The sequence below is a fragment of the Enhydra lutris genome, unplaced genomic scaffold, assembly GCF_002288905.1.
Source record: "Enhydra lutris kenyoni isolate GAN:26980312 unplaced genomic scaffold, ASM228890v2 scaffoldscaffold68, whole genome shotgun sequence".
NCBI lineage: Eukaryota > Metazoa > Chordata > Mammalia > Carnivora > Mustelidae > Enhydra > Enhydra lutris.
In genome coordinates, this window is record NW_019154152.1 from 5254889 (window position 1) to 5281524 (window position 26636).

The 26636-nt window shown below is 44.7% G+C and overlaps 1 protein-coding gene across 3 annotated transcripts in view; it reads left to right on the plus strand.

Moving 5' to 3' along the window:
• The window catches only part of LOC111159361 (signal peptide, CUB domain and EGF like domain containing 2), a 66469-nt gene that overhangs the window by 658 nt on the left and 39175 nt on the right, over positions 1-26636 (plus strand). For all 3 annotated transcript variants that reach the window (XM_022521769.1, XM_022521768.1, XM_022521767.1), the window contains exons 2-7: positions 832-954; positions 7864-7989; positions 13244-13378; positions 19193-19318; positions 22370-22486; positions 23322-23411. In XM_022521769.1, the coding sequence (XP_022377477.1) occupies positions 832-954; positions 7864-7989; positions 13244-13378; positions 19193-19318; positions 22370-22486; positions 23322-23411 (717 nt within the window). The remainder of the gene's footprint in view (positions 1-831; positions 955-7863; positions 7990-13243; positions 13379-19192; positions 19319-22369; positions 22487-23321; positions 23412-26636) is intronic.

The following is a 26636-nucleotide window of genomic DNA, read 5'->3' on the forward strand; positions in this document are numbered from 1 at the left end:
TGAGCCTTAAGCCCCGGCAAACCCGGATTTCCCCCCCGCGGTCAGAGGTAAGTCCTCTGGACGTGCTGCGCTAACTGGACTTGCAGTATTTTCAAAACTTTTGTTTTTTAGTTAACATCCTGGAGTGGTGTCAACCCAGGAAATACTTCAGCCAAGGCCGGTTTCCAGGTTGAGAGGGCGGGCAGCGGTTGATGGGGTGTGGAAACCATTCCCACTTTGCGCCATCTGAGAGCTCAGGATGGTGAGCTCAGAGCCCAGGGCGAGCTTTCCCCACGTACCCCCACCCCTGAGAAAGCTGACACTGCTTGTTCTCAGGTTTTGGGTTTTTTGTTCCAGTTTGTTTTGTTTTTGCCAACCTGGTCTTTTCCTTCAACAGGCATTTATTAATGCCTAATCATGTGCCGGGCACTGTGCTTGGCATCAAGGATGCAGTCTGTAATCAGGACACATCTAGAGGGGAGGACTGGCAGGAAAGCAGTGACAATCCTGTGTGATATGTGCTATGAAAGGAGATAAATATGACAGCAGGTTGTGGGGGACACCACCTACACTGGGGGATCATGATGGGCTTCCTGGAGAAGGTAGATTGGAGCTGAGTCTTGCAGACGAATAGAAAGGGTGTGTGGGGGAGTAGTCTGGTGAGAGGGAACAGGTTGTGCCTGGGAACAGGAGGCTGGAAGTGGAATGGTTCATCCCAGGGTCTCCTGAGGAGTTTAGCGGGTGAGGAGTGAAGTGGGGTGGGCTGGCAGGAGGTGAAGCTAGAGAATAGCCTAGACCAGATCAGGAAGGGCTTGGGGCACCGTACCAGGAGCTTGCTGTGCCCTTTTGCAGATGTGGACGAGTGTGCCCAAGGGCTGGATGACTGCCACACCAACGCCCTCTGTCAGAACACACTCACCTCCTACAAGTGCTCCTGCAAGCCTGGCTACCAGGGAGAGGGCAGGCAGTGTGAGGGTAAGCAACTTGGGGACCTGTGGTAAATGGGCCAGCAGGTGAAGGCCCTCACCCCCTCAGTTCATGTGGTGGCCACTCATGGTGGTAAAAGTGCTCCTCCCCTGCCCCCCAGGTCATACCCCCACCTTCTGAAGTGCATTTCAGACCTTTAGAGGACTAGGAATATCGGGTCTTCCCTAGAGCTGATCATATAGTTCCCCTCACCCCCCCAGGAAGTAGTAAATTTCTTTTTGTTAACATATAATGTATTATTTGCCCCAGGGGTACAGGTCTGTGAATCGTCAAGCTTACACATTTCATAGCATCACCATAGCACATACCCTCCCCAATAGATCATATAGTTTTATGTGGTTCCAAAATGCCCTTTCGTCTAGCTTGTGAAGAGGAAAAGAGGTGCTTTAGCATTTTTGGTCCTACTCAGTTTGGGGGCAGAAAGTCAACAGCCCTGTGGATCAGGACAGCCACTTCTGTCCCTTCCTGGGGCAGTTTACACCCTTGCCCTGAGTCTGAGGGCGGGAGTTCTGCCTTCCCCTGCTGGCTCTGGAGGCTCCGTTTTGCTCATGGCTTTGGACTGTTTTTGGTGTTGTGACCTCCCAAGCTTTAGAGTTATACCAAGGGCCTGCCTCATTTGGAGCTGCATGCTCATACCTGAAAGGTGTGCAAAAGGGTATTTTAAACCCTTAGAGTTCTAGATCTTTGAGCCAAAAGTCTGGACTCTGCCATCTTGTGTTCTGGGCCAGTGTCAGGAACTCTGAAATTCAGAACTGTCCAGACACTGGGCACTCACTGGAAGAGGCTATTCTTGGGAATGGAATCATGGCATGTTGGAGCTGGCAGGGCTCTTCTCTTTCAGGGAACTCTGAGCCATTCCTATCCCTCAGATGTGAGACACTGAGGCCCCTGGGGAATTGGGAAAGAGAATTGTGGCCATAACCACAGAGCTAACCTGCAGGTTGAAGAAAGTCAGATGTCTACCCTAGCTCTGTCCCTGGACCCATATCTCTTATATTCACTCAGCGTCCTGATGTCCTTCATTGGTGGGTGAGAAATCCCAATATTTATATTTTTCTTTGTGCATGAGAAGCAAAACTTGATTCTCCTATCAGACGAGGTGTGCTCACAGTCACATTTACAGTGAATGAGGTTGGTAGCCTATCCTTAGAGCCCTTGTGTTTCTCTAAGATCATGTCCTCCCAGAGTCAGGCAGCCATCTCTCTCTTTCTCTGTCTTACATCATGGGAAGCCAAAAGGCTACCTCTCTCTGAAACATCTCTCCTCCAATTCCTCTCTATCACATCCTCACTGTATTAAATATTAAACTTACAGTACTGGAGTTCACACATGTTCTTGCCCTGTTTGGGGGGAAAAATGTTTACTTTTTCACTGGTGTTCTAGTCACTGTATATTCTCTAGGAGTGGGGGTGGTGCAGAAACTGCCATGGGTTCTTTGAGATAGAGTACATATTTAGCAAATGATGTGGAATGACAAGTAGAAAGAATTTCCTTATTCTTAGCTGTTGAGCTCAACATATAACACATGAAATTGAATCACTGACAGTTTATCATTGAGAAGTCTACTATTTAGTTTAAAATAATGATTGACTGGAGTTGTTGCTTTTATGTATTTAAATTGGCTTTAAAATAATAATAATAATATATATTGTTAAAAAAAACAATACAGAAAATATATGAAATAGTAAATTAAAGACCCTCTTATTCCTTTATCCACAGGTAATCACTGTTAACAAGGGGTATATATTCTTTGTAATGTTATTTAAAACTGAAACACCAGAGGGATATGATCTTTTACATACTTATAATACTTTTGAATACCTACAAAGCTAGTGAGTAAGGATGTCCCTGTTTAGTTCAGATTTCTTGGTACAAGTGTTGGGAAGCAGAAACTTTCTTCCAAGAAAGAAAAGGTGAGAAAATAAAGATTGCAAGAGTTCGAAGATGTAGGTTTTTAAAGATGTAATTTTTTTATGTGTGTTCCCTGGCTCACTTGTTTAAACCTTTTGGGTCCAACCCTGGTATCATTTCTGTTGTGTTTATTGTCAGCTTCACTGCTGCTGTTTAAGTATAAGGATAGGAAGTGGGTTTGCTCAGAGTGGCCAGAATTTTATCCTCCATAGTTTTTTCTGCCAAAATGTTGGAGGAATGAAAATATGGACCCTGAATAAGTATTTTAAAAATACTATAATTCCAAGTGGCTTTGAAGAAATGAAGTTTTATTCTAAATGATCTTTGTTTATATCCCAGACTTTGGAGATGGGACATTTCAGCGGTCAGTGTTCATTGTGTTGTTCTTACTTCTCAGTCTAGGGAACTGAATCAGATTTAACAAGGATGAATCTAAACTTGGCCTTTGTATTGAGGAGCTGTTTAAAAAAATTTTTTTTAAATTTTGGAATGGTTTTAAATTTCATGAAAGTTGCAAAAATAGTGCAGAATTCACACCCGATTTAAGCTTATCTTACCCTGGTGCTAACAACTTATATAACCATAGTACAATATTAAAACCAGGAAATTAACATTGGCTCAATACTTCTAGCTAAGCTATAGACCTCAGTCAGATTTCACCAGTTTTTTCTTAATGTTCCACCCCCAGACCATTCCAGTTCAGAGTCCCACATTACATTTAGTTGTTGTGTCTCCTTTGTCTCCTCCAACCCTGACAGTTCTTGTCTTTTCCTAGTTTTTCCGTGACTTCGACACTTGGGATGAGTGAGGCTCTGTTCTTTTGTTTACCTTGTTTTTCATGATAAGAATTGATACAGTAGGAATTGACCCCATAAGAGAATGTCCCATGTTTTCTCACAATAAAATAAGGATTATGCATTGCAATGACACAAAAAGTAAAGCTTTTTGGCAAGGCTGCTGCAGAAGTGGTATTGTGTGCTTGTTAGCGTATCCTATGGGGAGAGGGTGTTTGGGGGAAGAGGCACATGATGTTACTATGTCCCATTACTGGTGGTATTTAACCTTGATCCCCTGATTAAGATGGTTCATCCTGGGTTTCTCCACTGCAGTGTTACAATTTTTTTCATTTTGCAGTGAACTCACATCTTAGGGCAGATACTTCTAGTCTGTGTTAATATCCTGTTTCAAATCTTTGCCCACTGATTTTATCATCCAACTGTGGATCTTGCCTGCAACAGTTATTACTGTGATGTAATAACTAGTAATTTTGTATTTCCCTCATCCCTTATACATCTGTTAATTGAGATTCTTCTGTAAGGAAGGTCTTTTGCTTCTCCCCTGTTTATACATTGATTTATGTATTTATGCCAAGATGGACTCATGGGTATTTAATTATATGTATAATAATTTATTTGGCGCCCAAATTATTCCAGCTTTACCCATTGGGCACTCTTTCACATTGTTTCCTGTGTCCTTTTGACATGCTCTTATCCTTTTTTGAGAAATTCCTGGTTTTCTGGTACCATAAGATACCATAGACTCATCTTGTATTTTCCCTTCCCCGACCCTGGAACTAAGCACTTCTCCAACGAGCCCCAGTTCCTTTGATTGGAAAATGGTGCACAGAAGCCAAGTTTGGTATTCTCATTGTTACTCGGATGTCATTGCTCCTAGGCTCTTTCAGTACACAGATCTAAGAAATCTAAGTATGTATCCTAACCCATACATATACATTTATCTATAGTTATTCCTTATATATATCCACTTGCATCTATGTTAAAAACAATGGCTTACACTGATGCTTTGGATTCCAAAGCAATGCCACAAAATCTATCTGATCTCCCTCTTTGCTTTTTCATAACTTCTTTCTCCAACAGTGAGAAAGATGACTCTCATTATCTGCAATACAGTTAGTTACCTGTTTGTTCAGTCCAAGTATACACATAAATAATCTACAAAACTACTATCCATAGCCTTGCAAGTGAAACAGATTTATTAGTTAGAGTACAGTATCTGTATACAGCTCTTTTTATTTTTAGCCTTACAACATTCAGCCAAGATGTTTTTCAAAGTTACTTGGCTAGTACTTTTCTTCTACCTATCCTTCAGTGTGGTTGTTATTCATTTGTTATATAGCTAAGTTCATTTGTTTCTCTTTGTACCCTGTTTTTATCTGTTCCCCTCCCCCCACCTCTGTATACTGGTTGATTGTATGTATGTACATACGTACATAGGTATGTCCTTATGTATGTATGTATGTATGTATGTATTAATGAGTATATCACTATGGTTCTGAGATTCAGAACTATACAAAATGGCATACACAGAGAAGTATTACTCCCTCTCCCCATTCCTGTTCCCCTGTATCTCATTCTTCCTTTTCAACCTCTTCCAACACACCATGGATCACCAGTCTCTCTAGTTTCTAGAAGATAAACCAGGTTTATCTTCCCTGCTTCCTAGATTTCTTTTGCAAATAAATGTGTATTTTCTTTTCTTTTCTTTCTTCTTTTTTTTTTTTTAGAGAGAGAATGAGAGAGAGAGAGAGAGAATAACTATGAGTGCGTGGAGGAGGGCAGAGGGAGAGGGAGCGAGAATCTTAAGTAGGCTCCATAATCTGTGTGGAGCCTGATGTGGGACTTCATCTCACCACCTGAGATTGTGACCTGAGTTGAAATCAAGAGTCAGATGTTTCAATGAATCTTGGAACACTGAAAAAGTTAAATTAAATTAAATTAAAAAAAAAAAGTCAGATGCTTAACTGACTGAGCCACTAGGGGCCCTGATAAATGTGTATTTTCTTTTGAACTACTTTAGTGAATTCTAATTTACATACCATAAAATCCACCAATTCAAAGTAAGTATACAAATAATTGATTTTGAGTAAATTAGCTGAGTTGTGCAGCTATCACATAATTCAATTTTCAAACATTTTCTTCTTCTCAGTAAGATCCCTTATTCCCAGCCCTGTTCCGGACAACCTCTAGTCTACTTCCTGCCTTTACAGATTTGCCTTTCTGGATATTTCATATAAATAGAATCATACAATATGTGGTCTTTTGCTTTTGGCTTCCTTCACCTACCATGTTTTTGAGGCACATCCATGTTGTAGCCTGTACAGGCATTTTATTCCTTTTTATTGTTGCCTAATAGTCTATTGAATGGGTATACCATATTTTGTTTATCCATTCACCAGTTGATGGATATGTAGGTTGTTTCCACTTTGGGGCTGTCATAAATAATGTTGTTATGAACATTTACCTGCAAGTCTTTGTGTAGACATAATTTTTCATTTCTCGTGAATATATACCTAGAAGTATATAGAAATTTCTAGATTGCATGGGAAATTTATGTTTAGCCTTTTAAGAAACTGCTACACTGTTTCCAAAGTGTCTGTGCCATCTTACTTTACCATCAGCAATGTATGAGGGTTCCCATTTCTCCACATCCTTTTCAACATTTGTTATTGCCTTTTTATCAAAACTGTTCTAGTGAGTGTGAAATGGTATCTCATTGTGGTTTTAATTTGAATTCCCATAATAATTAATGATGTTGACTGTCTTTTCATATGCTTATTACCCATTCCTATATCATCTTTGGTGAAATGTCTATTCAAATCCTTTGCCCATTGTGAAATTGGGTTGTTTGTCTTATTATTGTTATGAGAGTTCTTTGTAAATCCTTTATGAGGTATGTGATTTGCAAATATTTTCCACCAATCTGTGGCTTGTCTTCATTTTATTTATTTTGTGTGTGTGTGTGTGTGTGTGTGTGTGTGTGTGTGTGTGTGTTTTAAGATTTAATTTATTTGTCAGAGAAACAGAGAAAGAGAGCACGCGCAAGTGGGGTGTGGGCAGCAGGCAGAGGGAGAAGCAGGCTCTCTGCTGAGTTTAGCAGGGAGCCCAATGTGGGACTCAAACCCAGGACCCTGGGATCATGGCCTGAGCCAAAGGCTCCGACACCGACTGAGCCACCCAGGCATTCCTTAAAAGTTTTAAAAGTTTTAAATTTTTATAAACTCTGATTCATTAATTTTAAAATTTATGAATTGTATGTTTGGTGTTGTAGCTAAGAAATCTTTACCTAATCCAAGGTCTTGGATTTTCCTCATAAAAGCTTTATGTTTTATCTTAAAGGTTTTATAGTTTTATCTCTTACATTTAGGAGCCTGATCCATTTTGAGTTGATTTTTGTGTAGGTGTGAGTTAATGGTCTAAATTCATCTTTTTGCATATGGACATTCAGTTGTCTCAGCACCGTTTGTTGAAATGACTGTCATTTCTTCCAAAAAATTGCCTTAGCTCTCTTATCTACAATCAAGTGACCACAGATATATGATGGTTTATTTCTGGATTCTCTATCCTGTTCCATTGATCTGTATGTTTTTCTTTATGCCTGTACCACACTGTCTTGATAACTGTAGCTTTTTGGTCAGTGAAAATCCTCCAAATCAAAGGAAAGTTCTGCTTTTTCAATATTGTTTTGGTTCTTCTGAGTCTTTTGCATTTCAGTATACATTTTAGGATAAGTTTGTCAAGTTCTGCCAAAAAGTGCTCTGGAATGTGTGTGTTTTTCATATTCCCCGATTTTTTTGACATGATAATAAACTACAGATACTCTTTTCCATTTTGATTTTTTAACTTAGTAGCATATCCTAGAAATCACCCCAAATCAGTTCAGAGATCTTTCTCATTCCTTTTTTTTTTTTTTTAATAGCTGCACAGTACTTCATCGAATAAATGTACCATAGTTCTTCAACCACTTTCCTATGTGTGGGCAGTTAGGTTGTTTCTAGTATTTTGTGATTACAAAGAATACTGCTTTGAGTAACCTTATGCATGTTATTTTTCCTGTTGTTGGAGATGTTTCTTGAGGGTAGATTCCTGGAAGTGGGATGACTGGTTAGAGGGTAAATACTTCTATCTCCATCCTAAAGAAATGGCCCCTTCTTTACTTCTTCTTACTTACTTCTGTTTTATTCCTCAGACATTGATGAATGTGAAAATGAACTCAACGGAGGCTGTGTCCATGACTGTTTGAATATTCCAGGCAATTATCGCTGCACTTGTTTTGATGGCTTCAAGTTGGCTCATGATGGTCATAATTGTCTTGGTAAGGAAAACAGTTGGAAATGGCAGTGCTCCTTCACTTATCAGCTGCTGACCCGCCCTTTTGCTTCCTTTGATGAAAACATACTCATTAAAACAAAAAGGGGATCAGAGATTTGTGTTTCCTGGCCCCCTAGAAATCACACTCTCTGACAGAAAACCAGGTAAAGTGTTTCAGTTTTTGTGGGATCATTCATGATATAAATTCTCCATTAGTCTAAAGAGACAGACATCATTGTTATTACTCATTTCTAGCATTGACTTGTCCCCTTTAAGATCTTTGGTCTTGATTTGAAAGACTTATAACCATTTCTTTAATGCTGTAAGTATCTCTGTCCTAGAATTAGGTAAAACTGCTTATTCTGAAAATTCAAATGTGTGATTGCATCTCAGTTAGGTAACCCCCCCCACCACCTTTTGCTTGAGAGACTAAGAAGTTCAAACAGAAACCTTCCGTTAACAACCTCCTTTGACTCTACAAAACAGAACCATCTGTTGGAGCTTTAGTCCTGGAGTTAGGGACTGCAAAGAGCGTTGCTTACGGTTGTTGCTTATGCTGGGAATAAAACAGAATTCAGAACTAGCCAGCAACTGGATGGGGCTGAGTGGGCTGGGTGTTGAATAGTCTTAGAGGATACAGCACACGTGGCAGACAGGTGTTCATGGTCCGTTTGCATTTTAAGGCTGGTGCTATCAGTTGTACAGAAGGACATCCTGGGAAACAGATGGCATCAGGGTCCTTTGACACTGATGACCCTTTGTGTGATTAACCTGCTGATGTCTGCTTGGCTGACCAAGGAGTAACTTGCGCTAAGCCCTGACATGGAGGGGACAGCTGTTGAGATGCTCCATTATAGTGCAGGGGGAATGGCTGTTGATTAAACATAAAAGAGGTCAGCATAAAAGCCACTGGATAAGTACAGACAGAACTCGTTTTTCAAGTGGTGGAGAAGGAAAGACTTTTTTTTTTTTAAAGGTTTTATTTATTTATTTGCGAGAGACAGAGGGAGAAGAAGGCTCCCTGCTGAGCGGAGATCCTGATGTGGGGCTTGATCCCAGGACCCTGAGATCATGACCCGAGCCAAAGGCAGAGGGTTAACCCACTGAGCCACCCAGGCACCCCAAGGAAAGACTTTCTATCTGGGAATCAACCCTTGTATGATGTTTATCCTACTTCAGTGTCCCCTGGAACCCCACGCTGATATAGATTCTGGCCCTTCCCGTTGGCACCCTGTGTGAGAGATCAGTCTTTGGGCCAGAACACTTGGCCTTGCAAGCCCGCAGCTGTCAGGAAGATTTGATTGAAGGCCAAGGCCTCACTAACCCCTTTGCAGACTGCCTAGGGCAGTCAGGACCTCAAAAAGACACTAGAGAGCCAATTCTGAGAAAAGCAGTCAATTGAGATTAATTAAAAACTAAAAAAAAAAAAAAAAAAAGTCACTTCAGTGTGTAAGTTTTGGGGACACATGCTGTATGTTTTATTTTACCATTTTTCTGGGGGTGAATCTCACATTTCCTTTTGATTTGCCAAAAGTGCCATTTGCAAGAATGTATGCCTAAGGGCAGATCCAGTCATCTGGCTGGGGGAACGTGGGAGATTCCTAGGAGCAAACCATCCCAGGGTGGGACCTGGGTCAGGTTGGGTCGGGTGGTTCTCAGTCAAGGATGGCTCAGAAGTCCCGAGGTCGGGAGTCTGTCCTTGCCCTGGCTGCTAACACAGGTATTTCAACAGACTATCTCCATTTCCCCTTCTCAGGGTCTCTTTGTGGCCTTGGTAGCAAGGATCTGCCTAGCAGAAATATCATGAAGATCCGCTGAGTGTATCTGAAGGGGCTAAGGATTCTTTAAAGGAAACCACGAGAAAAGGAAGTGGTGTGATAAGAAGAGCAGGACCAGCAGACCCAGAGATTTCTGTGCCATTTAGACTTGGAAGGGCTGGGGCGCCTGGGTGGCTCAGTGGGTTGGGGCCTCTGCCTTTGGCTCAGGTCATGATCCCGGGATCCTGGGATTGAGCCCCGCGTCGGGCTCTCTGCTCAGTGGGGAGCCTGCTTCCCTTCCTCTGTCTCCGTCTGCCTCTCTGTCTACTTGTGATCTCTGTCTGTCAAATAAATAGACTTGAAAGGGCTGAAGTATTTTGTGACATGGAAGCTCAGGGCCAACACTTCTCAGGAGCAGCACTTTCTTGCATTCCCTGGGCTGACCGCGATCCTCTCCTCGGCCCCTCACCACAGATTAGCCACAAATATATTCGCCAGAATATACACAGTACACATACCACTTAAGTCTGGCACCAGACCCAGAATGCTCCAAGGTCCTGAATGTCCGGGAGCCTGAGAAACGAAACACAGCTCTTCCGTGTAGCTCTCCTTCCTGAATTCAGTTTCCTTTTATTGAGCGTCTAGGAGTGCTTCCTAGCTATTCAGTGTTGTGGCAGTGGTTCTTAACTCTGGCTGCACGTTAGAACATTCTAGAAGTTTAAAACAACACCATTGCCTAGGTCTCATCCAAGACTAGTTACGTTAGTATCTCAGGAGGTGGGGTCCTGGCATCTGGGTGCTAACGCGCAGCCAGGGTTGAGAAGCAGTGTTTTGCAGTCTGGTGAAACTGACCAAGCAAGTGATACCTATTTGTGTCTGGGAACATGCACGCTTTTTGTATTAATTCAGTCAGAGTACATCCCCCAACTCAGTGGAACATTTCTAATGGCTTTAGAGAAAGGAATGGTAGGTTACGTGTAGGGTGGGTGAGTGGCAGCTCAGAGGGGATCTCACCTTGACTCAAAACCAAACCAGGATTTGGCGTTTAGGGGAGCAGATCTCTCCTACTCACCACAAGTCCTCATCGTGGAACACCCCAGCCAGGTGTGTTCCTGCGCGGCTCAACCTTTGGAATGTGCTCCCTTTACCCTTTGGCATAGAGAAGGGCAAGTTTGTTAGGCTTGAGGGGATGGCTTGAGTCCCATCTGTTTAGAAAGACATCTGCCTGGTAGTGTGGGAGGATGCATGACTGTAAGATCTGAAGCTTGAAACCAGATAACAGATATTTAAATGTGAATTTTCTTGTTATGGATGTGCCCAGAAGCTAGTGTTAGACACATGGGAAATCAGGCTGGACAAGTAAATTGCTTTTATTACTTATTTTTATTTTTAAATTTTTAGATTTTATTTCTTTATTTGAGAGAGAGAGAGAGAGAGAGAGAGAGCCCATGCGCACAAGTGAGCAGGGGGGGGAGCAAGGGGAGAGGGACAAGCAGAGTCCTTGCTGAGCTTAGAGCCCGATGCAGGACTTGATCCCACAACTCCAAGATCGTGACCTGAGCTGAAATCAAGGGTCGTTTGCTTAACTGATTGAGCCACCCAAGTGCCCCAAAGTAAATTTTTTTTTAAGATTTTACTTATTTATTTGACAGACAAAGATCACAAGTCGGCAGAGAGGCAGGCAGAGAGAGAGGGAGGGGAATCAGGCTCCCTGCCGAGCAGGGAGCCCAATGTGGGACTCCATCCCAGGACCCCGAGATCATGACCTGAGCCGGAGGCAGAGGCTTTAACCCACTGAGCCACCCAGGTGCCCCAGTAAATTATTTTTATATCAGTCTTCTCCTTGAGCCTTGTCTCAGACATTTCTGGAGGTTTCCTCTGCTTTGGCTCTGGTGATGCTCTGCTCTCCTGTTTTTTTGTTCATGCACTGAGCAATGTACACCCGCAGTTCCAGGGCTGTGCTAAGTAAAACAAAAATCTCTGTCCTCAAGAAGCCTGCAGTCTAGTGGAGATGGATAAGTGGAAGATTCTGAGGGGTCAAAAAGTTCAAATTAAAAAAAGATTTTGAGAATGCAATACGGTCTGTGTATTGATGGAACCAGGTATGGAGTAATACATGACACAGTAGAAGGAAAGTCCCTTATCCCACCGCAGGGGAGGTGGATGAAGACCAGCGGCGGAGGGCTCCCTCCCTCTCTTTCTGACGACTCCTTCTCTGGGTCTTCCGCTCTCTCCTCCACATCCTCCTGCCCCTGCTATTCTCCTGACTTCTGCCTCTGGCCCTGTGCTCTCTGCAGCCCTTCTCTCCTTTCCCACTCCTGCCTTCGGCTTTCTCATCTACATCCACTGCTTTATCAGGCCACCACAAGTCAATGGCTTTCAGAGGTGTCTTCACAACACCAGACTCAGGTTTCCCCCTGCCTACTGGACCAAGGCCTGAAGGTCAGCATCTCACACACATCACCTCCCTGGTGTGGTAGGGGCCAAACCCATCTCCACCCCCATTTCCCCACCCGGCTCTGGTCTTCGTGTTTCTCGGCCACCCCCACCCAGATGCCCATGTGGTTTTCTACCCTGCAGGCACCCCGCCCACAGTTCTCTTCTATTTCTTCCTTCCTAGGCATCCCCATGGTCAGGCCCCAGGTCTGGTCCCCCATTAGTGCCAGCTGAGGCTATTTCAGGTACACGTGTGAAGCTCGACTCCCAGGCTTTCGATCCTTCTCCTTCCTTGCATCCTACCCCTTCCTTGGCTACTACCTTCTTCCGAACTCATGGGTCTTCCCAATTCAAGCCACCTTTGCTACGGTGGTTCCTGACTGCCGCCCAAATAAGGCTAAACTTCTTTGTTTGGTGTTCAAAGTCCTCCATGGTATGACCCAATCTATTCCCAGCTTTATCTCCTGAAACTTCCCTGCATGGACCTGTACTGCAGCCAAACCGAATGGCCACTGTTATCTGAACATACCCATGTTCCCCAGCATCTGTACTATGCTCATGCCCTTTCTTTGGCCTAGACTCCCTTCTCCTGATTTAGAACTGAAGACATTCTGTGGGGCCCCTCTTTCATCAGCTTTTCCATAAAACCCATTCTGATACCCCACAACCAGGTGGCCTCTTTTTCCTTTGCACCCACTTTTACCAGATCTCACAATTACTCGGGACGTTTGCATTTTATTATTTTATTTGTGTTTCCCTCTGCTGAAGGGTAGGCTCCTAGAGCAGAATTTGATCCTACTCATCTGTGTTTTACTGTCTCCTCTAGCACCATACTTTGGAAACAGAAGATGTTCAATGAATATTTACTAAATTGATTATGGTGTGTTCATGAGGAAGGCCTGGTTAAGGGAGCCCCAGACCCTGCTGACTTCAGTTTTGAGAACTACTGTGATGCAGGGAAAGAAGAGAGACCTCATCTCTGCTCAGCAGGTGTCCCTGAGCTGCAGGGAGGGGTGGCATTTGAAATAGTCCCCAGAGCAAAGGCTAATTCTCCTCTCCCTCCAGATGTGGACGAGTGCCTGGAGAACAATGGCGGCTGCCAGCACACCTGTGTCAACGTCATGGGGAGCTATGAGTGCCGCTGCAAGGAGGGATTTTTCCTGAGTGACAATCAGCACACGTGCATTCACCGCTTGGAAGGTGCCTCGGCTCTGCTGTGGGCGGGGGTGGGTGGGGCTTGGGGGGCAGGGTCACCTCTGAGACCCTCTCCCCCACTCAGTGATTTTCATGGAGTATGTGAAAATCTGGAGGCGTGAGGATGAGTCCAGTCCCTGCCACTGGATAACCCTGGGCAAGCTATTTTAGCTTCCACTTCCTCACCTGGCAAAATAAGTGGGTTGGGTGGGGTGAGCTCTGAGTCTCTTCAAACTCTCACATTCCTGATTCTAATCTTTAAATAGAGAACATTTCAAACATGACTAGATGTCTCAGGAGAAATGTAATGGACAGTCTGCCAAGTTTTTCAAAAAGGTGCTGCAAACCACAGCCCCAAGTGCAAGCACGCTCGGGGCCCTGGGCGGGTGGGGAGGAGCTGAGCCTTCTTAGAGGGACGGCAGACCCGGATCCAGTCTTCCCCGGGTCTCCCATTTTTGAACTCTGAGCCTCTGGGGTTCTAGCTCAGAGGGACCCCCTCCCAGGCATGGGCTTTCGATGCTGTGGTTTCCCTGCGCCATCGCTTACCATTCCTCCAGAAATGTGTAGACGGCTCTTCTGATGGCCACCATCTTGTTCTCTTTGCTTTGGGTCTATACCTTTTTTATTCCTCTGTTAGTTCAGTGGATTCTCTGGAGTTGGGGGGAAGGCATTAAGCACACGTGGCTGATCAGCCACTTTTAACCAAATGGTGTGTTTTTAATTCTCTGCTCTTTCTTAAGCCAATGGCTACGTTTTGGTGGCTATGTCGTCCCGGGGTTGCCTGTGTGTGTTTGTGAGGGAAGTGCTCTGAACACTAGACTATTAACTCCTTTTGGCATGTGCTGCTCGTTCATTCTCATCACTGAAGAATGAGGCGAGTTTAAGTTCTTCTGCTATTTAATCACACATTTGTAGGTTTATTGTTGGATCAGGGTTCTTGTGACTTTTCTTTCTTTCTTTTTAGTTATTTTATTTATTTATTTATTTATTTTTTTAAAAAGATTTTATTTATTTATTTGACAGAGATCACAAGTAGACAGAGAGACAGGCAGAGAGAGGGAGGGGGAAGCAGTCTCCCCACTGAGCCGAGAGCCTGATGCGGGGCTCGATCCCAGGACCCTGGGATCATGACCTGAGCTGAAGGCAGAGGCTTTAACCCACTGAGCCACCCAGGCACCCCTATTTTATTTTATTTATTTATTTGAGAAAGAGAGAAAGTGAAAGAGCACGAGCCAGGGGAAGGGGTCAAGGGAGAGGGAGAAGCAGACTCACCCCAAGCAGGGAGTCCCGATGCAGGGTTCAGTCCCAGGGCCCTGGGATCATGACCTGAGCTGAAGGCAGTTGCTTAATTGACTGAGCCACCCAGGTGCCCCTTCTGTGACTTTTCAAGAGGGTCTTTGTGGAAGATGATTTTTGCCTATTTTCCAAGAATGATGGGTTCTTCCTTCTACCTGACTGGAAAAGGCTGTTTGGGTACAAAAAGGAATGGTCACAGGCCAGTGGGTTTGATGAGTCTTATCACCCTGAGCCTGCTGGTTCTCAGTGTTTGGGCAGGAGAGACACACACTGACTCTAACTGGCAGATCTCTTATCTCACGCAGGTGTGGCCCTTAATAGAGTAGCAGTTGTGTTTCATATTCCTGGTGGGTTCTCTGGACTTTTCTGTGAGCCTCACATCTGGGATGAGGCAGGATTAAGAAGCCTGCAGGAAGAGCTAACTCAGGGCACCTCCTCAAGTCACTCGCTCTCCCTACAGGTGCCTCGGACAGGAGTGGGGACCTGTGCGTCAGGCCTTTGCTTGAACACAGGAAAGATCCCCACCCACTCCCAAAGCAGTTCACGGCAATTAAGATCATCTCTTACCCTTGTGCTTCCAAAGCAGTGGCTCAGCTCCTCTGTCCCCTCCCACAGAACCTCCAGACTGATTACAGACACAGGCTCTTCCTAACAGAAGTAAATACAAAAGCAGTTCCTTTCTGCAATCTGTGTTTTCTAAATTTTCTACAATTCAGACATTCTTGGAGTCCCTGAAGAGTATTTAAAACGAACATACTTGTCTGGAGCTAAAATCAAAATCCAAGAATTTGAGCTGTGGTCTGGGAGTGCTGTCTGTGCCGTTGCAGCCTGATTTCTTGTTGAATTCACAGCAGCCTGGGCCAACAGATTATAGCATTGATAACTGAGACCCTGACCATCCTAAGGTTTCAACTCTTCAAATAGAACAGTGTGTAAACAGTGTTCCTTTAGGATTTCCTCCTTGATGTGCATATTAAGCCCTTAGAAACTGTATTAAAGTGGGCTTGAAAACCCCCGTTGATACTCCAAAATTGGTTAAAAGAAGGTAATCCTGCAAGCTAGTATTTTTTGGTGTTGTGGTTATTTTTAATAATTATTTACTAAATGTTCTTCAGGAGATCATAGTAGATGATTTTGAGGGAAAGCTTAAGCTATTGGTTTTTCTTTTCTTCTATTTTTTATTCTTAGAGACACCAAAGCTCTGGTAAAGAGACTGTGTGTTTTCACCCATGTAATGGGGGTAGGCTGGAGAGAGCCATTCTGCCCCAGCCAGGCTTTGTCCCTATTCATGGGTGCTCAGGCTCTCAAAATGAGCATTCCTCTTTCGTTTTGTCTGCTCTGAGAATATTTTTCGATGTTTGCACCACTGCTTTTTCAGAGTAGGAGGAAGGTGTCAGGATCGTGAGGAAGGGGCTGTCTCTCAGCAGGGACTGTTTCTGTCTTTTATAGAATGTTTCCACTGGGTTTGCAAGGCCTGTCTTTCTCCAGTTTCCAGAAATATTCCTCAGTGGGACCACCACAATAGTGTATCTCTAATGCTTTTGAGTTATTTCCCTCCTGGTGAACTAATAGCCCTAAACATGATTGCCAGCCCAGTTTCTTGGGCAAGGGGAGTGAGAACCATGGCGGGACCTCCCAGTTTGGACCAGACCCATCTGCCTCCCTAGCAGTGGCCTTTTTTTTTGAATCGGGGAACTATGAACAGCTTCAGGGGCCCCTTTTGAAAAGCCCCCGGCATTTCCAGAGCCGTTTTAACATCTATTATCTCCTGGTAACTTTGGTATAACTCAATAGGATAGGGCATCAGGGGACAAATTTTCATGTATCCCCACAGCATCTGGCACATAGTCAGGTTTTTGTTTGTTTGTTTGATTGATTTTTTAAACTCTCAATTCTTTTTTTTTTTTTTTAAGATTTTATTTATTCACCCGACAGACAGAGATCACAAGTAGGCAGAGAAGCAGGCAGAGAGAGAGGAGGAAGCAGGCTCCCCGCTGAGCAGAGAGCCCGATGCGGGGCTCGATCCCAGGACACTGGGATCATGACCTGAACCGAAGGCAGAGGCTTTAACCCACTGAGCCATCCAGGTGCCCCTAAACTCTCAATTCTTATGAAGTATTTCTTGTGTGAATGAATTGCTGCTCTGAGGCAGGAAAGGTCACTTTGCAGATGTCTTCCCAGACTTGTAGACAGAGTAAGAAGAAGCGGCAGCAGCTGACCTCTTCGAGGAGTGTGCATGGCAGGTGTTACTGCTGCCCTTTCTGGGGTGCTGTTATGTTCAGCTCTGGGTGCTTTCTGGCACCTGTGACCCCAAAAGTCCTACTGACCCAAGGACAAATGTAATTCTTTTTTTTTTTTTTTTTTTTTTAAAGATTTTATTTATTTATTTGACAGAGAGATCACAAGTAGGGAGAGAGGCAGGCAGAGAGAGAGGAGGAAGCAGGCTCCCCGCCGAGCAGAGAGCCCGATGCGGGGCTCGATCCCAGGACTCTGAGATCATGACCTGAGCCGAAGGCAGTGGCTTAACCCACTGAGCCACCCAGGCGCCCTGACAAATGTAATTCTTGCTGGGCCTTCCTGGGAGGATAGAATGTTGCCTCTGGGGGCAGCTCTCACCTCCTGTGCCGTCTCAGTATTAGAAGCAAATAACATTTCCACAGATCACCAGCCAGAGCTATGAGAGAGCTTTGCTCAGGTATGAGCCCCATTCTGTGTTAATGGGCCACAGGCTTGGCACGGGTGAATGGATCTCAGCGACTTCCCGCAGACGGAGTGCGGGAGTCCAAATAGCTTGTAACTGTCAGATAAAAAACAAAATGGTTTTAAGAGAGTGTGGGATGTATTAACCGTTACACTGTCTTTTGGAAGAGGAATAACATCTGTTTGTATTAAAACGGCTATTCCAGTTAAGCACAGATCAACAGCTCTGTGGTAAGAATTGGAGAGAAGTGACTTTTGACTTAATTAGAACCACTCGGCTAAGGTTTCAGTGACACAATACAGAACAGTGTAGGATCCTGGAGAAGTTGAATGAAAACTTCTTGTACTCATGTTTATTTTATTTTTTTTAAAAGATTGTATTTATTTATTTGACAGAGAGAGAGAGAGAGATCACAAGTAGGCAGAGAGGCAGGCAGAGAGAGAAGGGGAAGCAGGCTCCCCGCTGAGCAGAGAGCCCAATGCGGGGGCTCAATCCCAGGACCCTGAGGTCATGACCTGAACTGAAGGCAAAGGCTTAACCCATTGAGCCACCCATGCACCCCTTGTACTCATGTTTAAAACAGCATTACTACTTCCCACATTAGAGAGTGCCTTGTTAGCTGAGAACCAAAAAACCTACTCTGAAAGATGTTCTTTGCACAGATACAAAGAAGTATCAGATGGGTGTGTAGTCAGTAACACAGTTCGAACGGAGCAGAGGTCTTGAGAATATTGTTGGGCGTGATAATAGCTCCTCCAGAGTGCTGGCAGGTGGCAGGGTCTCAAAGAATAGGTTTTGCGAAGAGGCAGGATTCTGGCAAACTACACAGACGTACACTATGTTATGAACCCCCGTCATTTAAATGCATGTTAAACCAGCTCGGGAAGTTACCCCCCTTCCCTGCACTGTTACCACAAGATTGGACTGCAATGAAAATGAGAGTCTACCTGGAGAGAATTTTACAGTGGCTGCAGAAACCACCTGCGTGCGGGCTCTCTCTGCTCCCTTGCTGGTGTGCTCCAAGCCCGCTATGGAGGGTGGGGTGCAGAGATTAAATGAGAGTGCTCACAGAAGAGAGGCCCCTGGGCCAGTGTTCGTGTGCTGGTGCCAAAATACAGTAGTCACAGTCACCTCCAAAGTGTGTATTTGGTTAGGGAAGAGATGAGGGTTGATGTTTTCAGAAAATCATCTTCAAGAGTATGTGAAAATTTCGACCATCTTAATCTATCTGCAGATTTTCTTTTTTCTTTCTTTCTTTTTTTTTTTAATTTTATTTATTTGACAGAGAGATAGTGAGAGAGGAAACACAGCAGGGGGAGTGGGAGAGGGAGAAGCAGGTTTCCTGCAGGGCTTGATCCCAGGACCCTGGGATCATTACCTGAAGAGAAGGCAGACGCTCAAGGATGGAGCCACCCAGGCGCCACTATCTGCAGATTTTCTTAGAGAGAGTCTCCTTCTTTCTTTGTCTTCTTGGTCAGCATGGGTAACAACCTGACAGGGAGTCTAAGAGCTGGTTCCTGGGGTCTGCAGGCATGGCTCTACAACCACCAGAGAGCCCCTGGTGGGCGCTTTCTTTTCCGTGTATTAGGAGAGGGCTCTTTCCGCTTTAGGAGACTTGAGACATCGTATCTCTTGGGTGACAGAGGAAATTTGTCATGTCTCTGTTAATTGACCTGATTGGATTTTAATGACATGTTCTCTTAAAATGTGGGGCTGACAGAGACCCAGGCTGTCAGGTCCCACTGTCCAGCCCTTGGCAGTGCCCCTGGGGCTGCGGACTATATGCACAGTCTGGTCACTGGCTGCATGCTGCTGTTTTGCAGAGGGTCTGAGCTGCATGAATCAGAATCACGGCTGTAGTCACATCTGCAAGGAGGCCCCGAGGGGCAGCGTCGCCTGTGAGTGCCGGCCAGGCTTCGAGCTGGCCAAGAACCAGAGAGACTGTGTCTGTAAGTACAGCCTAGCACATGCCTGTGCTGGGATCCAGCCTGCCCCAGATGTTGTCTTGTGTAGCCCAGCATCAGAAACACCACCTCATGGCACAGTGGTCACGTCAGGGAAGGTGGCTGTCACAGGATACTCACCTCCACTGAGGACTAAGTTCGCTGCACCAGGGGTGGTCTCCCCTAGGGAAAGGAGGAAGGAAGATGATGCTTTTTAAGGAAACCAATCAGAAGGAAATAAAATCCAGAAGAACCGTGAATGCTGGGGCTGGTCTCCCTGTTCCCACAGAATAAAATCAGATGTGGTCATCTGGCAACCCTAGCTCTTTGCTACCTGGTCCTGCTTCTTTTTTTTCTTTTTTTTAAGATTTTATTTATTTATTTGACAGAGATCACAAGTAGACAGAGAGGCAGGCAAAGAGAGTGGAGGAAGTAGGCTCCCCACTGAACAGAGAGCCTGATTCGGGGCTCGATCCCAGGACCCCAGGATCATGACCTGAGCAGAAGGCAGAGGCTTTAACCTACTGAGCCACCTAGGTGCCTCCTGGTCCTGCTTCTTGTACAAGCCACATCTGCCTCCCTTCCTCAATACCCAGCCTCTGCCTGTCAGAGAACAGCCCGTGTCCCTTTGTACCTCCAAGCCTTCTCCAAGCACTCCTCCAGATCTGGCTTGGTGAATTCTCACTCAACTTTTAATATTCTGCTTAACTTCTAATAATGACAAGCAGAATAGTGACTTTAAAAAAAAAGATTTTTTAAATTTATTTGACACAGAGAGAGGGGGGGAGAGAGAGAACACAGCAGGGGGTGTGGCAAGGAGAGGGAGAACAGGCTTCCCGCTGAGCAGAGTCCCAAGTGGGGCTTGATCCCAGAACCCTGGAATCATGACCTGAGCTGAAGACAGATGCTTAACCAACTGAGCCATTCAGGCGCCCAGAGATTACTATTGAGAGCACATTTACTACGTGTAAAGGCTTGTCCAAAGATGTACCAATTCCACTGACTTCTTAATATCACCACCCTATTGAGCTAAGTATTATTATCCTCATTTTTAGTAGAGAAAATTGTGGAGAAGGTAAAGCAACAAGGTCGCATAGGGGGCATGTGCCCAGTTAGGATTCAGATGTAGGTCCTCCTAGCTCTACAGCTGGCACACCTTGATAACTGTCCCCGGAAGCCTGCCCTGACCAGCTGGGCAGCCACTTTGTATTTTGGCTCTCACAACACTGTTGGTTCCTCAATGATAACACATGACACATGTGCTGAATTGTGCATTTATGTGTCCCCCCAACTGCGAACACCCCCAGTCAGGGACCTCTTCTTATTTTTGCCCCTCAGTCGTTCCCCAGTGCCCAGCACAGGATGTTTACTAAATGAATGAATGGTGTCCACAGTCTGGACATAGCTGCCCCATGATGATGAAACACAAGAATGAAACTCCAGCTGGTCATAGGAAACAACCAGCCATTAAAGGTGTTCCTAACCACTATTTGTGCCAGATGAAACATGGACGGTTTTCCTTTAGCAATCTTCCCAAAGCCATGGACCTTCTATAATTCCCCTGCAGTTTGCTAGGGATGGTTGTTTACAGCGAGTCGACCTTAGTGGTTAAGAGAGGAGAAGGTTGTTTCTCTGGTGAAGGCCTTCTCTCCAGTTTCCACCACAAAGCAGAGTGTGCAGCCCTGAAACCTGTCAAACCAGGGCTGGTACCACCACCGCAACCACCACCTGGGGCCCCTAAAAGTAAGGCTGTCCCTGAGGACTTCTAGTGGGTTGAGCAAAGTGGAAACTGCCTTCCTCGCTCCTGGTCTCTTCACAAGGAGGACCTGGGTCTCCAGATGAGGTTCTCTTCTGGAGTGAGACTCTGGGCATTTCGGTCTTTCAGGGACCAGTAGAATACCTGGAATTAATTAATTAATTTATTTATTTATTAAAGATTTTATTTGTCAGAGAATGCACAAGAACACAAGCAGGGGGAATGGCAGGCAGAGGGAGAAGCAGGCTCCTTGCTAAGCAAGAATCCCAACATGGGACTCGATCCCAGGACCCTAGGATCATGACCTGAGCCAAAGGCAGATGCTTAACCCACTGAGCCACCCAGATGTCCCAATACCTGGAATTTAAAATTTAAAATATTAACATATTTTAAAGAGGTCATTTCTCACATAATATTATAATCACATTTGGGGAAAGAACAAAAAGAAAAAAAAGTTGCAGAACTGTACCATATAACCAGCTGTTTCACTTTGTTTTGCTCTTCCTTCCTGCCCCTTCACTTTTTTCATTTTCCTATTTAGTTGATCTCATGTGTTTACCTCACTATGATCTCAGAAGAGTTTCTTTCTAACATCACAAATATGTATTTAGTTTTTTTCTTTAACTGGAAAAATTGCAAATGCCTGTGTAAGTATTCAAAGAAAACATATTCTTCCCTCTCCCATTTTTCCTACTAGAGGTAACCACTGTTCACTTTTATGAATACATAGTTTTGAGTTGGTTTTTTTTTTTTGGCTGATCATCAATGAATTCATACACAGTCTTCATAATTCTTGGGTAATGTTGCATTAATTGTGTGTGGAGTCATCATTTCTGAATATCCTCCCTTCTAACTAATCTAGATAGAATCAGATGAGCGAAATCTTAACATATATGTACAAATGAACATTATCTGTTTCTTCCAGCCATAAAGTGCTATAACATTTTCTATAGGCCCAGTATAGCTGCATTAATATGCAAAATTCTCCTGATAGACCAAAGCAGTAGTCTAGAATCCTTTGGTATAATTCCCCTTGAAAAATGAAAGGGGAATGACTTCCTATCCCCATCTTCCTATGTAATTGCTCAAAACCATCTTTTGGGATTTCCTGGATTCGTACTCTATCTACATAGATAGCGGCAGGCTCTGTCTGAGTCAGAGTTACTTGTTTTATGCACCGTGTCTAGCACATACGAGGTGCTCAGATGCTTACTGAATGAGTATCAGAGACCTTCTGAAACAAAAGGAGCCCCAGCTGTGGAAAATGCATGGCCCAACATGTTGATTCCTTTTCATCTCAGTGACCTGTAACCATGGAAACGGTGGGTGCCAGCACTCATGCGAGGACACTGCTGAAGGCCCCGAGTGTAGCTGCCATCCACAGTACAAGATGCATGCAGATGGGAGGAGCTGTCTCGGTGAGTGACCCCGATACTTGGTAAGGGTCTGCCCACCCATAACCCTAACCATAACCCTAACAATAACCTATAACCCCTAACCTTAATCCCTAACCCCTAAACTTAACCCTAACCCCTAATACTCTAGCCTCTAGCCCCCTAACCCCTAACCCTGCCCCTGACTGTGACTGGTGTTTAGCACCAGGTTCAGGGTGCTTCTGGTCCATTTGCCTCCAAACAGGTCCCGTGCTACCTTACATGTGACAGTGTGAGTAAGTGGTCTAGTCCTCAGAGGGGGTCTCTCTCTCTCTTCCTGTGCCACCTCGGAAAGCCCTTTCTCTCCTAGATGAGTGAGGGGGCTCCTGAAGATGGTATTCTGAGGACTGGGACATTGCATCCTAAGGGGCCAGGGCGATGTGAAGTTAAAGCTAGCCATTTGTGATGACTCAATGGCCATTATGGTGAGCAGAAGACAGGGTTGCGTATTTCTGTCAGGATGCCAATCCTGGACTTCGTGGCATGTCTTTCGCTGGCTCCATTTAGAGGTTCCCAGGCCCAAGATTCTTTTTGTCCTGGACTAAGGGCATTGGAGGGAATCTGAAGCTTTCATTCCCTGGTGTCTCTGGTCACTGCCATATGCTTCCCAAAAATCTTTTCCAACATTAACTAAGGCTCTGTGGCCATGTAACCGGCCTTGTTCCTCACAGAGCCTCATTACAACACATTATTATTGAGTGAACAGAGTCGCGTGTCCTCCATTGTTCTCACGTCTGGGGTTTCAGCAGAAGTGGTTGTGCAGGGGTGAGTCATCTGACTCATTCACTCTGCGAACTGTGCTCTTTGGTGTCTCTTACAGAGCGAGAAGACTCTGCTCCGGAGGGGACAGAGAGCAATGCCACGTTGTTGGTGGACGGCGACAAGCGGGTGAAGCGACGGCTGCTTATGGGTAGGCACCTCCCCCTCCCTTCCCTGGCCACTGTCGTCGACCCTTTCCCTCCCTCATTTACTACCTCAGGCCTGCACTTGGAGCCCATACCCCCTCAGACCAGCTGGACCAGGGTCAGCAGCTCCTGTCAAGCCAGGTGTGTCTGCTCTTCCCCCACGGCTGTCACTCAGTCCCCATCCAAGGACCCGGCAGTTGTGGGAAGGGCACCAGAATGGCCTGGTTAGGGCCCCAGCACTGCCCCCATCTGGCGAACGGTCCTGAGCCTGTGTCTTGGGTCTTTCAACTGGGGATCATAAAACCTACCTCTTAGGGTTCTCCGCAAGCTCAGTGAGGATGATAATGTGTGGAAGTGCCCAGAGTCCAATGCCTGGGACTTCATAGGTGGTCAGCGAATGTCGGCTCCAGTTCTGAGCGGCTGGAACTGGCACTTTGGGCCATCCCTGGCTCAACATGGCCATGTGTCTGGGGTTTTTGTCAGCAAAGTCCTTGTCTTTCTGACTTCAGTCCATGTTGCTGGCAAAAGAGATGAATGCAGAAGAGTGGCACTTGGCAGTGGGGTGTGGGAAGGTCTGCCGGCAGAACTGGAGACAGGAGCAGAAGTAGAGGCCGTGGCTGTGGGGGCGGCCGTCAGATCCCTGGGCACGTTCTTATTTTGGAGAAAGCTTGGCTTGACCGGAACAAAGCCGACTTTTTGATAGCTTCTAGATTTAACAGGTAATATATTGAGCAGCCACTGGTTACCGGGTACGTGACATTTCTGAGCTCTTTTCTGCCCTCTTAAAGTTATTTTTAATTGTGTTAATTCAAAATACTACATATGAATAATATTAAAAAAAACCCTTAAGGACCTAATTAGTGCTATTAAGCTTGTAATGAAACATCATTTTCTTGCTTCAGAACTTCCGTTTCCCTCATCCCATTTGCCAGAGGTTGCAATTTCCATTTCTCCCAGTTGTTTCTTCTTCTCACTCCCCTTCCCCCATATTTCTGAAGAGTGAATACAATTATTTCTCTTTTTCTTGTTTTATTATATTATACACTTATTTCCTGATATGACAGTTTTGGATGTTAGCTGGGACTTCTTACTCCAGAGCACACCGAGTTTTAGCTCTCTTCTGCCCCCTCCCCCAATGCACACGCTCTCCCTCTCCCACACCTTTACTGTAGTTCTATCACTATTGAAATCAACATTGCATATTTATATCATCGTGACTATGAGTATCTAAATGTGAGTCACCCCCACCATGTAGTGTGCTGTGATTATTATTGTCTTTGTTTGCCTAGGATTCTAAGTACCTCCTACCAGTTCTTTTGCAAATCTTGAGCAGAGTTCTAAAACCCTTTCAATGTGTTCAAATACAGCAATCAACTTATTAATTCCATTTCTTAAAAAGTGTTTTCTGGGGGCACCTGGGTGGCTCAGTCAGTTAAGCGTCTGCCTTTGGCTCAGGTCATGATCTCAGGGTCCTGGGATCAAGCCCCTCACTGGGTTCCCTCCTCAGCAGGGAGCCTGCTTCTCCCCCTGCCCCTACCTCCTGCTCATGCTCTCTCTCACTGTGTTTTGTGTGTTCTCAAATAAATAAATAAAATCTTTTTTTTTTTTTTTTTTCTGAGTGTTCCTCTGTTCTTGAGGGGCCTGACCCCGGGGCTGGCTGCACACCTCTCATCTCCGTCTTCCAGCTAGCTCCAGCCTGGGAATCCCCTTCACCTTGCTCCCGTGTCTGTGGACTCCATGTCTTCCCTGCTGTTAGTTCATGTGGGTAGGTATAGGTTGTTAAAAACCTCCCATGCCTGGAAATGCCTTTTACTCTATTTTTATTGAGCATTTGGCTCAGTATAGAATTCAGAGTTGTGAGTAGTGAGTGCTCTACTGTTTTTAAGGATTCAGTGTTGTTTCAAGAAGTCTGAAGTCCTTTTTATTCTTGATCCTTTGAATGGAACCCATGAAAGTTTCTCTCTGGTTGTTTTCAGGGTTTTCTCCTTGTCCCTGGTGGTCTGAAATTTCACAATAATGACCCTCATGATTGGACTTTCCCCATCTGTTATTCCGAATGCCTTTCCAATACGGACAGTTGAGCACCCTGGTTCTGAGAAAGTTCCTTACATTTTTTTCTTTGATAATTTTCTTTAAAAAAAATTAATTAATTAATTAATTAAATTTGACAGAGAGAAAGAGGGAGTGAGAGCAGGAACACAAGCAGCGGGAGTGAGAGAGAGAGAACCAGTCTTCCTGTGGAACTGGGAGCCCAACATGGGCCTCGATCCCAGGACGCTGGGATCATGACCCGAGCCAAAGGCAGACGCTTAAAGACTGAGCCACCCAGATGCCCTTCTTTGATAAATTTTCTTCACTACATATTCCCTATTCTTTCTCTCTGAAACTTCTGTCAGTTGGCTGTTTTAACTCCGCTAATTTTTCTTCTCTTAACTTTAATTTTTGTTCCACCTCTTAGGAGATTTTTCATCTTCTTTCTTCTAACCCTCTACAGGATCCTTTTGAAATTTCTGCTTTCATATTTTAATTTTTTAAAAATGTTACTTAAGTCTTCTGTTGGAGGCGCCTATTCATATTTCATGAATGCTTTCCTTAGCTCTCTGGGGAAATTCGTCATGAAATTTTTAAAACTTTTCTCTTGTTTCTTGTATTGTCTTTGTTTCTTCCAAGTTCCCTTTTCCTTATTCATTTGATTGGGTGTGTTTATTTAATATTAAAGGCCTTCCTGGGGCACCTTAGCCCAGGTGCTAAGTGACTGAGCCACCCAGGCGTCCCGGATTTGTACTTTTAATTTTAAACATTTTAGTTTTAGTACAGTTAACATACAGTGTTATATTAGTTTCAGGTGTATAATATAGTGATTCAGCACTTCTGTATATGACCCAGTACTCAACACAAGAGCCTACCTTAATCCCCATCACCTATTTTACCCATCCTCCCTCCCAACCTCCCCTCTGGTGACCACCACTTTGTTCCTGTAGTTAAGAGTCTGTTTCTTGGCTTCTCTCCCTCTTTTTTTCCTTTGCTTATTTGTTTTGTTTCTTAAATTCCACACAATGAGCGAAAGCATATGGTATTTTTCTTTCTCTGACTTATTTCACTTAGCATAATACTCTCTAGCTTCATCCGTGTCACTGCAAACAGCAAGAGTTCATTCTTTTTTATGGCTGAGTAATATTCCTGTGTGTGTGTGTGTGTGTGTGTGTGTGTGTGTGTGTGTGTGTGTGTGT